Source organism: Dipodomys ordii, unplaced genomic scaffold (assembly GCF_000151885.1).
Source record: "Dipodomys ordii isolate 6190 unplaced genomic scaffold, Dord_2.0 Scaffold79, whole genome shotgun sequence".
NCBI classification, from domain to species: Eukaryota; Metazoa; Chordata; class Mammalia; order Rodentia; family Heteromyidae; genus Dipodomys; species Dipodomys ordii.
This window is the reverse complement of record NW_012267295.1, coordinates 692,799-708,399: the sequence shown is the minus strand read 5'-3', so window position 1 is coordinate 708,399 and position 15,601 is coordinate 692,799. Positions and strand designations below refer to the sequence as shown.

Here is a 15,601-nt window from a genome sequence, read left to right as displayed (position 1 = left end):
TGAGCAGAAAAGCTTAGGGACAGCACCTAGGCCCTGAGTTCAAGACCCACAACCAACAACAACTAAAAAAGAACCCCCCAACACACAAAAACCCAGGGCCAATTGGATTTATGACCAGATTCTACCAGATCTTGAGAGGACTAATACCAATACTTTGCAAACTCTTCCATGAAAGAGAAAAAGAAGGGAAACCACCAAATCCATCCTATGAAGTATTACACTTACTAAACCAGACAGTGACCAAAAAAGAATTATAGCTCAGTCTTGTTGATGGAAATTGATGTAAAAATTATCAATAAGATCCTTGCAAATAGAATTCAACAACTCATCAAAAGAAGTCATACACCACCATCTAGTTGGTTTTATCCCAAGGATGCAAGGATGGCTCAATATACATAAATCAATAGATGTAATATATCACATCAACAGGACCAAGAATAGAAATCCATGCAAAGAAAGCCTCTGACAAAATTCAACATCCTTTTATGATAAAAGCTCTAAAGAGAGTAGGAACAGAACTTAATAAAGGCTAGATAACATAAATTTATAGTTGATATTACTCATGCCTGTAATCCCAGCTACACAGGAGGTCAAGGTCTGAGGGTCATGGTTTGAAGGCAGTCCGGGGTGGGGAGACACTACCAGTAAAAAGCCAGAAGGGGAGCTATGGCTTGAATAGCCTTGAGCATAAAAGCTAAGGGAGTGTGGCCAGGTCTCGAGTTTAAGTCTGAGCACTGGCACACATACAGAATGCACAAATGAAGACTTTATGTACAGTTTTTTATGTAGGCATATGTCTTTGTTATTTTTCAGGGCATGATTGTTCTTTTAAGAAATTATTGCAGGGCTGGGAAGGTGGCTCAGTGGTAGAACACTTGCCTTACATGCTTGAGGCCCTGGGTTCGATTCCTCAGCACCACATAAGAAAAAAGTCGGAAGTGGTGCTGTGGCTCAAGTGGTAGAATGCTAGCCTTGAGCTGAAAAGCTGTGGGACAGCACCCAGGCCCAGAGTTCAGGCCCCACGACTGGACCAAAAAAAAAAATGATTACAAAGGTGAAATATAGAGGGGTTACAGTTATATAAATCAGGTAATGAGTACAATTAGGAACGTCTGTGAGACTCTTTTAGACCACCGGAAAACCGTAAGTGGATCTATGGCTCAAGTGCCAGAGCGCTAGTCTTGAGCTAAAGAGCTGAGGGACAGCCCCCAGGCCCAGAATTCAAGATCCAGGACCAAAAAAAAAAAAAAAGAATATCCTGGGGCTGGGAAGGTGGCTCAGTGGTAGAGCGCTTGCCATGCATGCATGAGGCCCTGCATTCGATTCCTCAGCATCACATAAAAAAGCTGGAAGTGGTGCTGTGGCTCAAGTGGTAGAGTGCTAGCCTTGACCTGAAGAGCTGAGGGACAGCGCTCAGGCCCAGAGTTCAGGCCCCACAACCAGACCCCTCCCCCCCAAAAAAAATATCCTTTTGGGCTGGGAATGTGGCTTAGTGGTAGAGCGCTTGCCTAGCATGCATGAAGCCCTGGGTTCAATTCCTCAGTACCACATACACAGAAAAAGCCGGAAGTGGTGCTGTGGCTCAAGTGGTAGAGTGCTAGCCTTGAGCAAAAGAAGCTCAGAGACAGTGCCCAGGCCTGAGTTCAAGCCCCAGGACTGGCAAAAACAAAATAAATAAAGAATATCCTCCTTTGGTCTCACTGTATGTGAATGCCTAGCTAGAATCCTGTAGGATTCCACATCCTGGTATATTCCACATTTGAGGGAATACATGTAGTGTTTGTCTCTCTGAGCTTGGCTTGACATAATTTGTTCTAGGTCCATTCATTTTCCTGAAAATTACATAATATTCTTCATTCTAATGGCTGTGTAAAATTACATTGTGTATAGGTACATTGCTTGGATCCACTCATCTATTGCAGAGAGTTTGGTCTCTTTCCATGGTTTCTGATGAGAAGTCAGTTGTAGATCTTGAGGCTCCCTTGAATGTAATGAGACGCTTTTGCTGCTTTCAAATTTTACCTATGGGTTTTGATTATAATCAGCCTACAGGTTTGTCTCTGCGTTTATTCTACTTGGAGTTGGTTGAGCTTCTGAAACATGCAGATTAACTTTTCCACCAAATGTGGGAGTTTTCACTATTTGTTTCTGCACATAGACTGCCTCTTTCATCTTGTGTATTTGTATACTTGATGGTATTCTGTGGGTCTCTGAAGCTTTATTCTTTATTCATAACTCTTGTTCTTCAGGTTAACTTCAACATTCCTATTTTCAAGTTTGCTGATTCTGCCTATTAGACCCTTCTAATGAAGTATTTCATCTCAGCACGTTTTCAAGTGCAGAATTTCTCCTTGGTCTTCTGTCATTTCTATTTCTTCTTTTTGCAGTACGAGAGTTTGAACTCAGGATTTCATGCTTGGTAGGTAAGTGCTCTATCACATGAGGTGCCCTTCCTTTTGCTTTTAGTTTTAGTTTTTCCAGATATATTAATGTTGTCTGGGCTGGCCTTGAAACACAATCCTCCTATATCTACCTCCTAAGAAGATGGGATTATAAGCATGTGCAACTATGCCTGGATCTTTTTTTTTTTTTTTGAGATAGGGGTTTGTGATTTTTTCCAGGCTTGCCTTGAACTTTGCTCTTTCTGTCTTTACCTCCAAAGTAGCAAGGATATAATTTCAAATTCTATTACTATTTATTGAGATATTTATTCTCTAATTCTTTATACCTGATTTCCTTTAACTCTTTGATTTTATTTATTTATTTATTTAATTTTTTTGGGTCTGGTCGTGGGGCCTGAACTCTGGGCCTAGGTGCTGTCCCTCAGCTCTTCAGCTCAAGGCGAGCGCTCGGTTACCACTTGAGCCACAGTGCCACTTCCGCTTTTTTCTTTTTGCTTATGTGGTACTGAGGAATCGAACCCAGGGCCTCATGCATGCAAGGCAAGCGCACTCTACCACTGAGCCACCTTCCCAGCCCCTAACTCTTTGATTTTAGACTATTAAAATCTGCTACAAAAGAAGAGTTGAAATACCTCGAAGTTTACTATGCTTACCCAAACTTTTTTTTTTTTTTTTTGCCAGCTGAATGCTCTATGGGTTACTGCAAGCTTTTGGTTAATTTCCAGTATTTTCTGTAAATTGGCGCTGACAGTATGTAGCAAGGGTTTTTTCCACATTGCATGTGTGGTAAGGCAGGGCAGACTTTCAGTAGTTTTGAATAGACTGTTTTTGCTGATCCCTTGCTTGAACCATGATTGAAGTTATAGAAAGCTATTTTTTTTGAGACAACAAACACCAAACATAGGTAATTATTTCTAAGTTGTGTTGGATAGAGATATTAAAGTAGTAAATTTTTCTGAAATCCTGTCTAAGGCTTCTGAGCTTTGTTTTCAGATACAAGCCAGAGAAGCGTGTGTGGGAGGAGATGAAGCAGTGAGTGGTACAAGGTGCTAGTTGTCGGAGCTATGTGGTGGCTATATACACAAATTCATTGTTTTTGTTTGTTTTTTTTGGCTGTGGTACTTGAACTCTGGGCTTGGATGCTCTCCCTCAGCTCTTCAGCTCAAGGCAAGTGCTCTACCACTTGAGCCACAGCGCCACTTCTGGTTTTCTGGTGGTTTATTGGAGGTAAGAGTCTCACGGACTTTTCCTGCTGGTTTTGAACCGCGATCCTCAGATCTCATTCTCCTGAGTAGCTAGGATTACAGGTGTGAGCCACCAGCATCTGGCCATTATATGTATTTTTGTTTGGAAATTTCCATAGTAAGTGTGTATGTGTGTGTGCACGTGCGTGTGCATGCGTGCGTGCACACTGGTACTGGGACTTGAACTCAGCCTGAGCACTGTTCCTTAGCTTTTTACTCCAGGCTGTGCTCTACCATTTGAACCACAGCTCCACTTTTTGATGGTTAATTGGAGATAAGGGTCTCGTAGGCTTCCCTGCCATGGCTGGCTTTGAACCACAATACTCAGATCTCAGCCATCTGGGTAGCAAGGATTATAAGTCACCAACACTCAGCAATAGGTGTAGGCGTTTTTTTTGTTTTTTTGTCTGTGTGGGTCTTAAACTCTGGGCCTGGGTGCTGTCCCTGAGCTCTTCAGCTCAAGGCTAGTGCTCTGCCACTTGAGCCACAGCGCCACTTCCAAGGACTGTTTTATTCTTGGATGCAAAGAAGGATGCCTTGAATGGGAAAAAAATGAGTCCTTAACTGTCCTGTGGAAAAAAGTGAGAATGTGTCCTGGAAGATAGGGCATGTGTGTGTTGTGTGAAGGGTGAAGAGATGGAATCTACCAGCACCCTCACAATGAAAGGACAAGTCATGTGAGCATCTTTGGATCTGAGAGAAAGAAATTAGTCAAGTACAGCACACCTTGACCCCAACTCCTAACCCTGGGACTCCACTGCATCTCATCTCCAGCTGCTTTCCTGAGCTAGAGAGGCCTCTCCACCAGCTGCCACTCCATGTGGCTTGAATAGCACTGCAACCAAGACTCAAGGCTGCAGTTGCACCCACAGTAACTGGCCTGGAATGGCCAGGCTCTGTCTTCCTGAGTGTGTCAGTCTCAGACATCCGTGGAGAATGGAGCTTTCTCTAGTGACTCTAACATACCAATCAAATGTGGTGACTTAATCAGCCAAGTTCTAGTCATCTTAAATGACACTGGAAAATGTCCTTCTAAGTTCTTCTCACCCTATTCTGGACATAAGGACCTCACAATCCTGAGGACACAAGGCTTCTCACAATCTTATCAAGATGAGGTCCAAGCTGAGCACTAGTGGCTCACACCTGTAATCCTAGCTACTCAGGAAGCTGAGATCTGAGGATCACTGTTCAAAGCCAGCCCAGGTAGGAAAGTCCCTGGAACCTTATCTCCAATTAACTACCATAAAAGCTCGGAATGGAGCTGTGGCTTGAGTGGTAGAGTGCTAGCCATGAGCAAAAAAAAGCTCAGGGTCAGTGCCTGAGTTCAAGCCCCAGAACCGCCCCCCCCAAAAAAAAAAGCAAAAAACAAAAACAAAAGATCCCACATAGCCAGAGTACAGGGCCTGCAACACTGAGTGTTCCCATACTGATGCATAAATAGGACCTAGTGAACTTGCTTTGCTACTATCTTTCCAAATACCGAAGGGAGTCCCCAGGAAGCTGAAGACCTGAGGGCTTGGGAGTAGGAGCCTTGGGGAGGCGGTCAAGAACCTGCTGCTCTCACTGCTTCTCCTTTTCCTTAGGAGGAGGAAACAGATTTCAGGACAGAAAGAATCCCCAGAGTTGTAGACACAGCTAGAGAATCTGAACTTTACATGTAGTCAGGCTGGGAATGGAGACATTGAGAGACAAGCGAGCAGGCTGAGATGCTAGACCAGGAGACTCTGCTGGCCAGAGCACAAGCGGCAGGCCCTGGAGACCTGCTACTCGCCTCTGGGGGTAGAGTGCCTGCCAGTGAGTGAAAGTATCAGATACCGAGTTCCAGTCCTGATCTCAGACAAAGCAAAAACAAAAAAGGCCATTGTGGAAATGTATGTTTCATGTAAAGTAAGATGAACATCATGGGTAGTGCCCTACAAGGGTCCTTAGGAGCCCACAGCCCAAGGCCTGCATAACGACTGTTTGACTGAAGAACAGCTTTATTGTGATGGAAGGGAGCAACACACCTCCTCTCCGACCCCCACTCCCAGGAGATTTCAGCCTGCAAGGCCTTTTCCCAGTAAGAAAGTCAATCACATGATTCATGAGTTTCCAGCAAGGGCTTAGATCTCTATACCTAATTAGAAAAATTCCAAATCTTGATTTCAGAGTCACAACAAAGTCAGAGGCTGGAGTCTGGTGGGCATCGGTGCCCCTCCACCTGTGGGGCTCAGGAGGCTGGTCAGGGTGTGCAGCAATACCTGCAGAGCAGTGGAGACCAGGAGAGGCCAAGAAGGCCCCAAGCAGAGTTTCCAAGAGGACCACACTTGGGTGGGGCCTGGAAGCTGGCCCTGAGTTGCACTTTGTGTGTGTGATGAGGTCAGGTCTTGGAGCAGGCCCAGGGTGGAGAGACCCCTGCCCACCTGCTCTCGGCTTGCCAGCTCGCCATGGCCCAGGGAGGAGAGAGGACCCTGCCCACTTGCTCTGGGCATGCCCGCGCGCCATGGTCCAGGCCCAGTGGGCTGCCACAGCCTGTCACCTGTCTCAGCTCTTCACTCCTGGGACATCAGCTTGGATATCTCCAGGTTCTTGGTGGGATACAGGTACCACATCACTACCCCCGAAGGATTGATGATCACTGTGAAGTTGGTGTTATTCTGGAGGCCACTGATGGTTTCCCCCGTGAACACGTTCTGGACCTGCAGTGGAGATACCGTAGATGCTAGCATGAGAAGAAGAGCTATACAGACCTCCCTCAGACTAGCAAAGCCTGCACGTGGGCTTCCTGTCTATGCAAGGCTTCCAGAATGCCCAACAGAAGTCTCTTCATCAGCAAAGCTGACAGATATCCAAGCACAGGCAGCAATGGACACCCAGGAACACCAGAGCCACAAAGGCTGACCTATGAGCAAGGACGAGCCTGAGGGGCGAAGGAGGCTCGTGTATACACAGTAGTTCCATTTGCATGACTGGAAAACACTGGTGCACAGGTACCTGCAGAAGCCACCTACTTAAGAGCAAAGACACTACAGGCAGACACCCTCCCAGGGAAAACAGGTGGGGGCTGGGCACTCACCTCATACAGCCTGGAGCCGGAATAATTGAACCGTGAGAGGGAGGAGTGGTAGTGGTAAGGCATGTCTGTCCTGCGGCTGAAGAAGACCAAGGCAGTAGCTTGACGGGAAAGGGGCCGCTTGTACACTTCAATGTCGGATTTCTCCTGGGCAGGAAAGATGGCTACCTTGAATCCTCTGCCAGACTCTCCCTTGAGCTCTGTCCCAACCAGCCCACAGCTTGGCTACACAGTCTTCTAGCACTTACAGGAATTTATCTTCCCTGACTCACTGATGCTCAGTGATACACACACTCCTCCACACCCATTGGAGGCGGCAGACACAAATGGTGCAGGAGGCCCAGCCTCGGAAGCTCACACAGGATGACGAGGCTGAAGTAGCAAGAGCATCCCATGTGAGTGCTGCCGGGGAAGCCCTTGACCAGTGAGAACAAAACAGAAGGCCTAGGCCCAGTCCACCATCCACTTCTTTGGCTCCGGCTACTGTCTCCTCTGGTCATCATTAGGGCTACAGGTGCCTTCTCTAGTTTTGCAGGGTTTTTTTTTGGTGTGTGGGGGTGGGTTATGGAGTTTGAACTCAAGGCCTGGGCGCTGTCCCTGAGCTTTTACCCTTAAGGCTAGTGCTCTGCCACTTAGAACCACAGCACCACTCTGGGTTTTTGGTGGTTAGTTGGAAATAAGAATCTCATAGACTTTCCTGCCTGGTCTGGCTTCCAACTGTGATCCTGAGACTCAGCGTCCTGAGTAGCTAGGATTACAAGTTTGAGCCACTGGTGCCTGGTTTCAGACTTTTTAAAAAATATTACTTTATGGTTATTAAAATGTACAGAAGAGTTTTTTTTAAAACTAGTCAAGGATTTGAGCAGACGTTGAGGTGACACGAAGTCATTTCAACTTGAGATAAAGCTATTTAGATTCTGCAACTTTGTCTCCTCATTTGTAAAATGGAGAGTAACTACTTTGCTGAGAAAATACATTTAGAATCCCCAGCACATAGTAAGTGTTCAGTAGTAGCAGCAGAAATACAGTAAGAGTTTTCGGCCAAGATCATTTATTAAACTTCAGAGGGAAGCCTTCTCACTCTCTGCAGAAGCCCTGTGCCTCCCATTTGCACTCTGCACTTGTATGGTGACACATCTCCTCTCTGCTTGTGCGTGCTGTCCTACTCTGTCCCTGCTCTCCCCAGGAAGGAAGGGGGAAGTTGCCGCAGCTCCTAGCAGAGCCTTTAAGTGCATGTAGCCAGGAAGAAACTTAGGGCCCCCTACCCAGGTCCTCCATATCAGCAACTTCGCTGTCAGGAGAGCTCAGGCTCCAGTACCTTAACAATCCTGCGCCCCTGGATGCCTAAGGGGTCCTGGTTGATCTTGATCATGAGTGGATTCTGCAGAATGTCCATGTTCTGAGGGGAGATGGTTCGCAGGTCGTTGGACATGAAGAGTGGGGCTGCCAATATAGTCCACAGAGCCATCTGGGCTTGGGCTTGCTCAAAGCTGAGGCCAAAGTTTCCAATGAGCAGCTGCAGGAGAAGAAAGCAAGCGTTGACACTGTCTCCTGGGTGGTGGGCACCAGGATCAGAGCCCGACATGTGGCCACAGCTCTGGGAGCGATGGCACATGTGAGGGCCTGGCTTGCCAACGCCATGTGGCCTGGGGTGAGCAAGTTACTTTTCATCTGAGCACCAGCCTTTTCCCCCTCAAGAGCACAGGGCCAGCTGGGTACCTGTGGGTTCATGCCTGCAGTTCTAGTTACTCAAAAGACTGAGAGCTGAGGATTGGGCAGCAAGGTCCAAGAGAATCTTGTCTTCACTTAACCAGCAAAAAGCTGGAAGTGGAGCTGTGGCTCAAGTGGTAGAACCTTGAGCAAAAAAGCTCAGGGATACCACCCAGGCCTTGAGTTCAAGCCCCAGGACCGACACACACATGAAAGCTTGAAGCTGAGTTCAGCTTTCTACTAAAAATATAAATAACGTAAGAAGCGAGGTCTTCCTCCTCCTTTTTACAAACACCCTGTGTGAGGACAAGGAGAGTCCTCACAGATCAGTCCAGCTGGACTTGACCTTGATTGTGAGAAAAATCCACAGAGTCCACCATAATCTTATTTATTTGGCAGTAATGAGTACTGAACTCCAGAGCCTCATGCTTGCTAGGCAGGCACTCTACCGTTTGAGCCACACTTCCAGCCCCTTTTTTGCCTTGGTTATTTTCAAAGTCTAGTATTACCTATGCCTGGGCCAGCTTGGCTGAAATCCTATCTGCGCCTTCCTCCATATGATTAGAGATGACAGTTTGTGCTACTGCATCTAGCCCTGTGCTCCTTGTCCCTCCTAGCCAAGATGACAGGTACACACCACCACTCCCAGGCCTTAATTGAGATGGAGTCTCAGAACTTTTATGGGCAGGCCTTAAGCCCAAATCCATAATCTCCACCTCCCAAGTAAGCAGGATTGCTGGCTTGAGCCACCACACTCAGCTTCAGTTCATAGAAATTCTTAGGATTTGGGGGTGCAGGGGGAGGCTGGGAAGGGATGGGAAGGGGAAACAAAGGAGGAGGCTACAATGCTTGATAAGAAATGTACCTATTATCTTGTAATTGTAACCCCTCTGTACAGTATTTTCACAATAAAAAAATAAAAATAAATTCTTAAGATGGCCAGAGTTGAGTACACTTGCCAAACAAAGATTACTGTCCTAAGGATAGGATGGATTGATGTTTTAGACCAGGTCTCATTATTGGCTATTACAAAACCAGGGCTCCAATAGTATACTTCGTGATGCAATTTGCTTCCTAGCTGGGCACTCTGTAATCCTAATTACTCAGGAGGCTGAGTTCTGAGGATCAAGTTTTGAAGCCAGCCCAGGCAAACCAATCTGAAAGACTCTTATTGCCAATTAACCAGCAAAGGGGAAGGAGGGATGCATTGGAATTAACAGTAGCTTCCTATAGGCTTACAAGATGAAGAGTAAATTCCTGAGTTTACTTACAATAATGACAGTTTGCCTCATGAAGGTTAGAATGTGTTTGTGACTTTAAGTGTCACATCTCACAATACTATGAAGTTTGTGAAATTTATGTAATTACTTAATCATAATAAAAAATTAAAAAAAAAAACCCAGGGCCTCTTGAACTATGTTCCAGTCTCACTTAGCTCTCCTGGACTGACTTGCATTTGAGAATCTCTTGCCTCTACCTCCAGAGTAACTGGACTTACAGGCTCGAGCCACCATGCCCGTCTGGGCTGTAGGCTCCAAGGATTTTTCAAGTACTGAAAAATCCCATAAGCTGAAACTTCAGACACTCAGAGATGACGGCAGGAAAGCTCTCCAGAGATTTAAGCACCACTGATCCCTTTGCAAAGGGCAGAGATAAACAACATGGAAATTCAAAGGGGCAGAAGTCTTACCAGTGTGCTGGTGGCTCATGCCTGTAATCCTAGCTATTCAGGAGGCTGAGATCTGAGGATTGAAGCTGAAAGCCAGCCTGGGCAGGAAAGTTCAGAAGCCAGAAGTAGAGGTATGGCTCAAGTGGTAGAGTGCTAGCCCTGAGTGAAGAAGCCAAGGGACAGCTCCCAAGCCCTGAGTACCCCAGTACTGGCACAGATAATAAAAACAATGCAAGTAAAAGAGGAAAAAAGTCACTAGGTAGGACTGAGATAAGACTGGAAGCAGGACTGAGTTGCCCTTGTGCCTGGGGACTGAGCAGGTCTGACACAAGGTGCAAGGTACTAGAAGGCAGATGACCGAAAGGTATTGAGAAGGGCCAAACAACACAACTGCCGAGGTCTTCAGCCTGCGGACACAGCTTCCTCTGCAGGAGTGGGCGGCTACCATCAGGGCTCCCAGGCTTTGAAAACCATCGGAATGACCTGGGAGGCAGTTAACAATGGGCATTCCCAGATCCTTTTCCTGAATATTCTCAGGCAAAAGGAAGGTGGGGTCTGACAGGTCCTGAATGACACAAAGCCTGGAAGGGGAGCACAGGACAGCAGCACGGGGTTGGCAGAGACGGTGGATTAGGGGCAGCCCCTTTTCAAGCTGGTACCATGTCGGGGTCATTCCAGTGTCCGGGGCCGGCCACTGGCTGCAGAATATTCTGATGGCTCACAAACCAGTCCAGGATGGAAAGCACGCTCTTCCAGGAGTCCTGGATGTCGTCATAGTTACGCCAGAAGTTGCAGGTGTTGGTCAGCAGTTCGTAGTCAACCTGGATATTGGGGAAGGCAGAGGCCACGTGTCACCCTGCTGCCCAGAAGCCACTTGGACTGGGAAGGGGTGCAGGAACAGACCCTCAAGTTTGTATGGTAACAAGAACCCTGGGGGGGAGGGCCTGTTATGGGGCTGTCTATGCCTTTGCTTGCCATGGCTGGTGCACACAGCCCTCACCCCCTGCACGTGCTCCCCACCCCCGTTTCCTCAGCAGGAGTTCCCACCTGCTGCCATCTCCCTGACATCTGGGGGCGGGAGGTGCTTGCGCTTCCTTCTGTGGCACTGCCTAGCTGCCATCATCTCTTCGTCTACCTGGTACAACCTAGGACTCTGACCACTGCATGACACTGCTCATGCCCACAGCCTTCCTGCTTTGGATGCCATTCATCCACACAACAAAGAGGCCACCTTGGAGACTGGGACAGCAGGAGCTCCCTTTAGTGTGCCACAGCCCTGTCCCTAGCTAGCTGTAAGTGAGCATCCTGGCTCTGGTGGCTGCCTCCCGGAGGCCTGGCACGTAGGGGGCAAGGAGGCCCAAGTGTAGGGAGCCCTGGCAGGCAGGTACACAGAATGGCTTACCCTGGGGGGGAGGCCACCTTCGTAGGCTGGCCAGCTGCAGGAGAAGGCAATGGGGCGGCCTGTGGCATTCAGGGCGGCAGCCATCTTGGGGTACCCTGGAGAAAGCCCAATTTGAGGACTAAGCAGGTACAGGAGAGACAAGTCTGGGGCCTTTTCCCACCAAATATGTGTAACCTGAGGCCCCAAAGAAGAAGTGGCCCTCCTGTACCCTGAGCCTCAAGCAGGCCTCACGGAGGCAGGTGGGTCACCCTGTCTTTGTGAAGCCTGGGGACCCCAATCTCCAGCTTCTGGGAGAGGGGAGTTGGGGACAGCTATGGCTGGAGAATGCACAGACAAACCAAGCTCACATGGCCACGGCCTGATCTATCCGACAGACCGACGCAAGCTGTGGAACTCACCCTCGGCCCGTTCCTGGGAGGTGGAAAAGCAGCCATCCAACTTCAGCATGTCTACCTCCCAGTCGGCGAAGGTTTGAGCATCCTGCTCTATCTTGTCTAGAGTGGTGCCAGGGTAGCCCATGCAGGTAAGGTTGCCTATGTCCGCATAGATGCCCAGCTTCAGACCCAGGGAATGAGCCTGTAGGGGGTTGAGGATATGGTGGTCAAGTGGGACCCCAGGGAGCCTCCTCCCAGACATGTGTGATCAGGGCCCATTAAAACTCCGGCTCAAGAAGGCTGCAATCTGAGGATCTCACTTTGAAGCCAGCCCAGGCAGAATAGTCCCATGAGACTCATCTCCAATTAATTAACCATTCAAAACCAGAAGTGGTGCTGAGGCTCAAGTGGTAGAACCTTGCCTTGAGCACATAGAGGCTCAGGGACAGTGCCCAGGCCCTGAGCTCAGGCCCCACAACTGAAAAAACAAAAACCAAACAAAAATACACTTTGGCTTATGTCTGGCATTGGTAGCTCCTGCCTACTTACTCAGAAGGGAAGGTGAAGGTTTGAAGCCAACCCTGGGCAGAAAAGGCCACCAGAGCCGGGCGCTGGTGGCTCACACCTGTCATCCTAGCTACTCAGGAGACTGAGATCTGAGGATCGCGGTTCAAAGCTAGCCTGGGCAGGAAAGACCATGAGACTCCTATCTCCAATAAACCACTAGAAAACCGGAAGTGGCGCTGTAGCTCAAGTGGTAGAGCGCTGGCCTTGAGCTGAAGAGCTGAGGGACAGCGCCCAGGCCCAGAATTGAAGCCCCACAACTGACACAAAAAAGAAAAAGAAAAGGCCACCAGACTCCATCTTCAAAATAACCAGCAAAGGGGCTGGGAAGGTGGCTCAGTGGTAGAGCGCTTGCCTTGCATGCATGAGGCCCTGAGTTCGATTCCTCAGCACCACATAAGCAAAAAGAAAAAAGCCGGAAGTGGTGCTGTGGCTCAAGTGGTAGAGTGCTAGCCTTGAGCTGAAGAGCTGAGGGACAGCGCCCAGGCCCAGAGTTCAAGCCCCACGACCGGACCCCAAAAAAAAAAATAACCAGCAAAGAGCTGGACTGGAGATATGGCTCAAGTTATAGAGGACCAAGCATGCAGGCTGAGCATGTATGAGGGCTGAATTTAAGCTCCTCTACCAGCAAACCACAGAATGCTTGAGCAGCTCCTACTGGCCAAAGGAGAGGTCCCAGCCTGCCTCCCTCAGCATACATTCCATCCCCTCTTGCTGTCTGGTCTCAAGGCCTTTGTTTCTGCCTCAAAGGCCCCCTTTCTGGATCAGTTTAAGAACTAGCCGAGTCTTCCAGGGGATTTTCCTGGTGATTCTCCCCCGCCCCCTCCTCTCCTCTATGGGCCAAAAGCAAAGTTCATTTGCCACTTCCCACCACCAAACAGTTCTTAAGCAGGGATGGCATAGACAAACCCCAAGACTGAAGGGAAAGGGGTGGCGTGGTCCTCAGGCCAGGGGCTAGGGGCTCACATAATCAGCCAGGAAGTCAATGCCATGGGGGAAGCGCTTGGAATCGGGCACCAGGAAGCCCTGGACATCGCGCCCACCAATCCAGCAGTCATCAATGTTCAGGTACACATAGCCCAGGTCCCGCCATCCATCCTGGGCCAGCCGATCAGCCATCTCCATGAAGAGCTTCTCACTGGCAAGAGGCAGGGGAATGGGGCAGCTCAGTGGCCCAGTGTGGCCTTCATCCCTGCTCTTCCCTCAGCTCTGAGTGTGAATCCTACTGTAAATTGCATGACCCTGCTAGCAGCTGAGGACCAAGCCAGCTATCAAATGTGAATGACCCCCAAGGATGGTGCCAGGGGCCAAAAGCAGCCTGTGGGGCCTCCCTGGGCTTTCTGGTTATCCCCTTTCAATGATCTCAGGGGCCAGGTCCACTGCAAGGCCTTGCCCCACAGGGGCCTTGAGCAGATCACGAGGCTGAGTGTTTTAGACCTTGTCCCTTCTGCTAGCTCACCCTCCTCCACTCCCGGGCCCCACTCTGGGCAAGGCTGTGCCTGTCAGGTGGGGGTGCCCCTTACCTAATGCAGTTATTTGGGTCCTCATCACAGTCAATGTTGCATCGGAAGCGTTCCCAGGCCAGCCAGCCCATGGGAGGAGTCCGCAGGAGGCCATTCTCCAGCATCAGCACTTGGGCCATCAGGGTCAGCAAGAGCACTGGGGTAGGGTGGGGGCTGTGAGTGGTTCCCACCGCCCTGCCCCTCATCTCACCCACAGCCCTGCAAAGGCAGGTTGCACACTCGGGGAACCAGATTCCCGTGTTCTGGGGGGAATGGACACTTCCTGCAAGGACTGACTGGGTTGACAAGCACAGAGCAGTAAGTAATGGCACAGAGCATGGCACTAAGTACACCCTAGGTCTTGGGGCTCTTGGCTCTTTACCCGCATCAGGGCTTCTGTGGTCACCCAGGAGGCCTTGCATGCAGCCCCTTGCTTTTTTCCCCCCATTGGGCTTCAGTTTCCATCCCTCCCTTATGGGGCTGCGCTCAGCACCTAAGACGGGGCCCTTGATGAGGTCGAAACATGGAAGGGATTCCTGGGTGCCTTTCCTAGGCCAGTTCCCAAAATAACAAGAGGCCAGGAAAGAAGGGTGGCACCACAGGGTGGAGCTTCTCTCCCGAAGCCCCCCGGGGAGGCACCTGTCCTCAGCAGCATGGCTGTGCGGCCCGCGGCCCGCGGCTCCGGACGGCTTGGCTCCTCCCGGCGTTCTGCGTCGGCGTCTGGAAGGGAGAAGCCGTTAGGAGGACGAGGGCGGCGGCTACCCGGCCCCCGCTGCCCTTCACCTCGGCCCGGATCCCGCTCTCGGGGGCCTGGGCTGCCCCTTCGGGGACACCTCACGGGGTGTCTGTTCCGGCGGACCTCCACCCCGAGCGCCCGGGCCGGCGGTGTGCCAGGCCGGAGCCGCGCAGGCACCCGGCTTCCGTCCGGATCCGGGTCCTCGCCCTCGGCCCACAGGACGGCAGGCCCAGCGCCCCGGCTCCGGCCCCGGGTCCCCGGCCGCCGCACTCACCTCCCGCTCGCTCAGCCCCGCCGCGCGCCCGGCCCCCGCGCCTGCCTCCGCCTCCGCGACCCTCCGCTGTTCCAGTCAACTGATTCTCCTATCGCGTTCCACGGGGGCGGGGCCTCCGGGACTCCAGCACAACCTATCAGAATTCCCCTAGCAACGCGACGCCCCACCCTCTCGGGGCGGAGCCTCTTCACGCCCCGCCCCTCTCGCTCTGCTCGGCGAGGGCGGGCGGTGGCGGAAGGTGGTTCGCGCTGAGCCTGGGCCTCTCCGGGACTGTAAGAGGAAATGAAGGGATGCCCTGGAACACGATCGTGGACCTGAAAACGCCCCGCTGGGAGAATGAATGGGTGAAAGAAAACGGAGACTTTCCTTCCCCCTCCGAGACAGTTCCTTCTTTCCTTCACATAGTAATTGAGCATCTAAGTGCCAGACACACCTTCACTTGAGAGCTGCCAGATCTCAAACCAAACTGGCCCCAAGTCAAACACCTGCCACTTTCCAGGTAATGACACCCCTCGCATTTTTCTCATCCCTCCCTTCTTGTGGTGCTGTGGCTTGAACTAGGGCCCTGTTCCTTAGCGTTATCCGTTCAAGACTGGAGCTCCACTTCTGGCTTTTGGGTGGCTCAGTGGAAGATGAGAGCTCACCGGTGTTCCTGCCCTGGCTGGCTTAGAA

General features: G+C 50.3%; 1 protein-coding gene across 1 annotated transcript; it reads right to left on the bottom strand.

Moving 5' to 3' along the window:
* Window positions 1-5,607: 5,607 nt before the first annotated feature.
* Naga (N-acetylgalactosaminidase, alpha-) lies at window positions 5,608-14,974 on the bottom strand. The gene is made up of 10 exons (XM_013024932.1): window positions 14,930-14,974; window positions 14,559-14,639; window positions 13,941-14,076; window positions 13,384-13,555; window positions 11,878-12,055; window positions 11,480-11,574; window positions 10,737-10,898; window positions 8,017-8,214; window positions 6,702-6,845; window positions 5,608-6,324 (listed from the first exon to the last, which is right to left on the bottom strand). The coding sequence occupies exons 2-10, from the start codon at window positions 14,572-14,574 to the stop codon at window positions 6,178-6,180; spliced, it is 1,248 nt and encodes a 415-aa protein (XP_012880386.1). The 5' UTR covers window positions 14,575-14,639; window positions 14,930-14,974; the 3' UTR covers window positions 5,608-6,177.
* Window positions 14,975-15,601: the final 627 nt, after the last annotated feature.

Excerpts from the sequence above, each read along its gene's own strand:
- Naga (XM_013024932.1), bottom strand. Across the intron at positions 12,056-13,383 it reads TTGACTTCCTGGCTGATTAT|GCTCATTCCCTGGGTCTGAA; the intron begins GTGAGCCCCTAG and ends AACCCCCTACAG. Across the intron at positions 10,899-11,479 it reads AAGGTGGCCTCCCCCCCAGG|GTTGACTACGAACTGCTGAC; the intron begins GTAAGCCATTCT and ends CCCAATATCCAG.